The sequence below is a fragment of the Asparagus officinalis genome, chromosome 3, assembly GCF_001876935.1.
Source record: "Asparagus officinalis chromosome 3, Aspof.V1, whole genome shotgun sequence".
NCBI classification, from domain to species: Eukaryota; Viridiplantae; Streptophyta; class Magnoliopsida; order Asparagales; family Asparagaceae; genus Asparagus; species Asparagus officinalis.
In genome coordinates, this window is record NC_033796.1 from 13,966,426 (window position 1) to 13,973,241 (window position 6,816).

The 6,816-nt window shown below is 33.0% G+C and overlaps 1 protein-coding gene across 1 annotated transcript in view; it reads left to right on the forward strand.

Annotated features, from left to right (window-relative positions):
- Positions 1-4,823, forward strand: part of LOC109834654 (transcription factor MYB6-like) — a 7,166-nt gene extending 2,343 nt beyond the window's left edge. The window contains exons 2-4 of the mRNA XM_020402683.1: positions 3,713-3,878; positions 3,961-4,090; positions 4,334-4,823. Of these exons, the coding sequence (XP_020258272.1) occupies positions 3,713-3,878; positions 3,961-4,090; positions 4,334-4,787 (750 nt within the window). The 3' untranslated portion in view covers positions 4,788-4,823. The remainder of the gene's footprint in view (positions 1-3,712; positions 3,879-3,960; positions 4,091-4,333) is intronic.

Sequence of the window (6,816 nt, forward strand, 5' to 3'; positions counted from 1 at the left end):
TAATATATTTTTGAAATTATATTTTTTGGTTTTTTAAAATGTTATAGCAAGTTTAAAATATTTTTTAAATATATTTTCGGTTTTTTAAAATTTTTGGTTTTTCCAAAATTTTACCTAAATAATACTTTGAAATTTTTGCAAAGTATTATTTTCGGGTTTTCTAATTTTTACCCAAATAATAATTTGAAATTATAAAATTTTTGATTTTTCTAAAATATTACATTAATTAAATTTTTTGGAAATATATTTTTAATTTTTAAAAATATTATAGAAGTTAAAATATATTTTTAAAAGTATATTTTTGGTTGTTAAGATATTATAGCAATTATAATATAATTTATAAATTATATTTTTATTTTTTCAAATATTACATCAATTATAATATTATTATTTTAGGTGGGTACATATTTACTAATCTCAGGAGTGTGTGTGGTGGGGTTCACGTGCTTCGAAGGGAGTTAAGTTATTGGATCTTTAAAATTATTTTCAGATAATAGTAATTAAAACACGACGAAATATAGATGAATTGTGATAAGACCGTGTTTAGCACATGCTAAAACACTAGTATTCTTTTAAGGGGCTGTTTGGTTCGCTATTATAAGGGGTGGAAAACTCAAAAAACCCCTCCACGTCAGATTTTTAGCCCTCCACGTCAGCTTTTTTGTTTCCGTCCATTTCTTTGTGCCGCTTTGGTTCGCTCGAATGGAAGAGGGAAAACTCTGCTGAAATCGCCGCCAACTAAGATTTTTTTCCCTCTCCGATTTCCTTCCCCAACCAAGTAAAATTGATGAAAACTCTGCCATGTCAGATTTTTTTCCTTCTCTGCTTTGTTTACAAAAGTTTTCCTTTTTTTTCTATGCGAACCAAACACAAGAAAAATAAATACATTGGTTTCCCACCATTTTTTATGTGCGAACCAAAACAAAACAATCTATTTCTTAAAAAAATTTAAAAAACTCAAAACTTGTGTTTCTTTACATGGAATTGCATTTCTCTATATCAAGGAAACGAACCAAACAGCCCCTAAGAAAAAAAATTAGAGTGCTCCCTCAACCTCCAATTCCGAGCTGCGCCACCGGTTGGATTTCAGTTTAAATTAACATTATGGGTAAGTTTCCCGATAAGAATTGTGATTATCTTATCAGCTCTGATAACAAAAAGATTTGAACAAAATTATAGTATTCTGTGGAACACTTAATTCTAAAAATTAGGATTAAAAGATAGGGTACTTTATTAGGATAAGATAACAACATTTAAATATATTAATTAGTATATAGAATATTAATAGAATATAATATTTAAAAGGGTCAAAGATACCATTGACCATGGAAATTTCTCCCCAAAATTACACTTACAACTCGTTCATGATGCGAAATCAAATGAAAAGGGTAAATTTCACAAAACCCGGAACTTTGGGGCGTTTCCTCTGAAATTGTATTCTCCTAGACCCTTCTGAATTTTGAGGTTTCTTGCAAAACACCCTAACTTTCAAATTCTGATCCATAGACGGCCAAGCCGTGTTAATCGCATTGCCAGCCAATGAGGTGTGGAAAATAAATGCTTATTGATCCATCAACTTGGTTAGACGGGGTCTGTGGAAAATTTTGAATGTTTTAAGGGGATTTTGTGAGACACCCTAAAAGTGCAGAGGGTTTGATTGAAAAAGAAAAGTTCAGAGAGGGTGTTTGTTCTTTTTTTTTTTAATTTAACAAAAAATATCCATGCGTACTGTAACTGGACTCTGGCTAAGATCCAATCGCAATCTTTATGTACGTCTTCCCATGTTTCTTATAGTTCAGATATATATTAACATATCGAAAATTTGATACCAGTTCTAATATGGTTTAAGCTCGGACAAATTTTCTAAACCAACCTATTTGGACTTTTATTCCCAAAAAACGACCCCATTCAAAAATAATTGCAAAAACCGACCTGGTTTCAGCCTCAGTGCTGAAACCAGGTCGGTTTTTGAAAAAAACTCTCCGAAACTTCACGGGAGTTGAACTCCCGTGAAGTTTCGTAGTTCAAAAAACTTCACGGGAGTTCAACTCCCGTGAAGTTTCGGAGAGTTTATTTCAAAAAACCGACCTGGTTTCAGCGCTGAGGCTGAAACCAGGTCGGTTTTTGCAAATAAAACTGAATGGGGTCGTTTTTTGGGAATAAAAATCCAAATAGGTTGGTTTTGAAAATTTGTCCGAACTTAGATTGGCAAAAAGTAAAAAAGAAGAAGAAAGAAATCGTATCTGCCTCGATGCAAACGGGGATATCTAAAAACGGGGATATGTTCACTTTTATATGAACTTATGTTTGGATACCGCAGTGATTCTTTCCTAATGTTTTTCTGAGAAAACACAACTCCGTGCCATTTTTATCCAAAAATGTTTTCAAAACACTAGGATGAGTTATTTTGTCAAATCCAATTTGACCCTTTGAATACGATTTATTAATTTTATATTATTACATAATATACTATAGGAAATAGTGTATTTAATATATTAAAAATGTTGATAATATAGTATGTTAACTATATTATAGACATAATATAGTATGTAAGTATATTATATTATGTTATATTATATTATTAATACACAAAATATTATATCATATTAGTATATTACGTAAAAATATTTATTACAATATATCATCATACATTTTATTATAATATAGTATTATCTATTAAAGTATAATAATTACAATTAGTATAGCATAGTATTATAAGATATTAGATTATTTTAAATATTATTTATATTATATTGTATCATTATATTAATACAAAAAATATTATATTATATTAAAAAATATTAATATATTACATTAACTAAATATAATATTTAATAATGTAATAGTATAATATAATATATTATATTATATTATATCGTATTAATATATTATGTATAAATATACTATATTATTATTACAATATATCATCATACATTTTATTATAATATAATATGATTTACTAAAACATAATAAGTAAAATTAATATAACATATTATTATAAGATATTGGATTATGTTAGTGTAATATATTAAATAAATATACTATGTATATTTATAGTGTATTGTTTTATTAATACACAAAATATTATATTATATTAAAAATGTTAATGCAGGACATTAACTAAATATAACAGTGCATAATAATATAATATAATATAATATAATATATTATATTATATTATGCTAAAATATAATGTATTAATTATTATAATATTTAATCAAAAATATATATTATATTACAATAAATATCATATTAAGTATTACAACATGTTGAAAGCACCCTATAGAGGGGTGAATAGGGTTATTGCTAATCTTATTAGATATTAATGTCAATTAAAACTTATTAACAAATAATTCTTGCAAGATAGATATACAATGTGATATGAGCAAAAATAAGCAATATAACTAAGGTGATATATCCTAGCAATGAGATATACTATATGGTATACGCAATGATATATTTAAACTATCACAAGGGTAAACAAACTAGTGGACAATATAAACAAGATGCAATAGGCTATAAGATGAACAATTATAAGTGCGCCAATGCAAACCAAACACGCTATATGTTCACGAGGTTCGGACCTTCCGTCCTACGTCCCCGCTCCCCACTCTCGAGGAGAATCCACTACACAACCCGGTTTGAAAGCCGAAACTTCTCTACACAGTCGGTTTTCTAGCTAACCGAAAACTCTACACACTCGGTTATCAAGTCAACCGACAACTCTCACAATCCTCAATATTGTTCTCCTCATAAATCCTGCAGTACAATGGGTGGCCTGAAGAAGGGCGCATGGACACCAGAAGAGGACTTGAGACTCGTCACGTACATACATAAATACGGACATGGAAACTGGCGAAATCTTCCCAAATATGCAGGTTCACAACATTACTACATAATGTGCTTATGTTTTTGTTTATTTATATCTCATACAAATTGCAATTTACGTCTTGATTTCAGGGTTAGCACGTTGTGGGAAGAGTTGTCGCTTGAGATGGATAAATTATCTTCGCCCTGGCTTGAAACGCGGCAACATAAGCAAAGAGGAAGAGGAGATGATTATAAGGCTACATGGACTGCTCGGAAACAAGTTAGTTCCTGCACTCTATTTATGAACTCTATTTATATCTCACCTACATCTCTAGTATTATGAGTATGTATGTAACTATTTATCAGTAATTATGATCTATTTTATTAGCACATACACGTTCTGCGCTCAGGACAACATTATTTTAATGTTATCATAATATCAAAGGGGGCATCTGCTATAATTAGAAAACATATAAATTGGTTTTTAGTTTTGTACTGATTATTAGAGGTGGTCTGATTTCAGGTGGTCTAAGATTGCAGCTTGCCTCCCTGGAAGAACCGATAATGAGATAAAAAACGTGTGGAACTCCCACTTGAAGAAGCGATTTAAGTCCAAAGGATCCAAACCCTCATGCAAAAAACCTAAAAAAGTATCAAATTCATCCAAATCAGTGTGTGATCAAGGTAACACTTCTAGTGAAAACAGCAAGATGGTCTTAATTGATTTCGAAGAATGCCTGATGTTGAAAGAACAAGACCCAGAATACACGAACACTAGTTCTACTGCTTCCTCACAAACGGATAGCAATCCAAAAATCTCATCACCATCCTTTTCATGCAGTAAGAAATTTGACGAAGAGAACAAATTCTGGATTGAGTTAGAAGAATGCTTGACACTTCCAGATTTGTTCGATATTTCAGAATTTGATTTTAAAATCTCATCTAGCAGTTTAGAGAACGAGCTTGAGTTGTGCTAGGAGAGCATCTTGATCTGGCCACTTAAAAACTCTTTTAGAGGGAAAATTCTTGTGAGCATGTTGTAGCTCTGAGTGTCTGAGAAGGAAAAATTATGTTCAGCTAGTGTATTGCCATGCTAAGTCACTATATATAAGTAGTGTCATGATATTTTCCTTTTTTTCCTTTTCCTTTTATGTGTTTACTTTGTTCTTGGTGTTGTGCACGGTGGAAGCCAAACCAAACACCAAGAGAGAAGACAACTCAAATCAAACAATAACGACACAAACTCAAACACAAAAGTTTAACGTGGTTCGGCAAATTGCCTACGTCCACGGGGCAAGAAGGGGATGGGTTTTCACTATAGAGAAAGAGAGTATAAAATAAAGATTTCAAGATCACTCAACTAACCTCTCAAACAAATCTCTCAAATCTCACAAACTTAAACTTTCAAACAAATTGCTCAGAAAAAACTCTCTTTTCTGTGCTCAAAATCTCCTTCAAGCTACCCAAAAGTGATCAATATGATCCAATAAACCCTAAACAAATCGTGTTCCTATTTATATAAATAGGAAACACAAACAGAACAGGAAACCAAGTCCAGGCCCAAAACCGCATCGCGGTCGACCGCCGAGCCAGTCGCGGTCGACCGTGGCCAAAGTCTAGAGACTTTTCCAGGCTATGTGCACGTTTGCGGTCGACCGCAGCTCCACTCGCGGTCGACCATGAAACATCCAAAATGTTTTCTGCTTCAATTTTCCTGACCTTCGTCGCCTTCGCCTCCAATTCTACACTTGGGGCTTATCTGTTCTTTAAAAAAACACATCACGTACACACTTCAAACGTCACTCACTTTGCGTAATATCACTTCCCTGACAAGAGTTAGCTTCCTATAAATCCAGCTTCCAATCATAATCATAAAATGATCATGAGATTAAGAAGATTGAAAGGAACTTCTCTTCAAATCATCTTCCACATGATACGAGAGATCCTTTGATTACCACATTTGTAGTTCCAATCTCACTAGTCAGTGAAATTATAAATTATGGGGTTATTTGCGGATAAACCGTTGTATTATCGCATCATCACATTTATTTATTAATTTATTTTTGAGAAAAAAGGATGGAGCACCACAAACACAAAGGTACACCGGCCATCTAAATGACAAAAAAATGGTTGTTACAAAATTAGAACATACCCGCAACTCCAAGAGTATGAACTAGCAGATCTGATGATTACATATCAGCAAAGAAAGACAACACCCCATGTACATATTACTATTCATAAAGTTCATAAAAGTGAAAATAATACTACAGCATAACCCATAAGTGACCCCAAAAAATATGTTGCAGTAAGTAGACCCTTGCGTTTGATCTTCGTTCAAGAATTATTGAGTTCACCGGCCGCAAGTCTCCCCTCATTTTCACCAATAGCATCGACAAGCTGAGCAACCACCCTTCCATTAGTCCTCTGTATCCCTCTCCTCCAGCACCTTTCCTGCAATCTGATGGCTCGAGCAGATAATCCATTGGAACCTAACCAAAGGTTTGATTAAGTCATAATTTTGTTCGAAAGATCAAATGACCTCTTCCTCTTGTTGAAAATAATCTATCTTTACGCTCTTGCCAAACACACCAAGTAGGACACAAATGGAAATATCACGTTTCAAATTGGCCTATTCATCACTGCTTAGTCCCTAGGATAACCACAAGTCTTTCACTGAATCCTATCCGAAATCTGTTGTGACGGACGGCGGCGCCGAGGAACCAAAACAAACGCCGATCAAAGAAGGCCAAAAACAATCAAATATCAATGCACAAATCCAAACACCAATTTTAACGTGGTTCTGCAATTGCCTACGTCCACGGGGCAAGAAGGGGGAGGGTTTCCACTAATAGAGAAGGAGGGTACAAATTAAGATTACAAATCGCTCAAACGAACCAACTAATCTCACCAACAAATCTCTCAACCTCTCAACCAATAACCCTAACCAATAGCTCAGAAAGATCTCTCTTTTCTGTGCTCCAAAATCCCCAAATATGCTCCTACAAA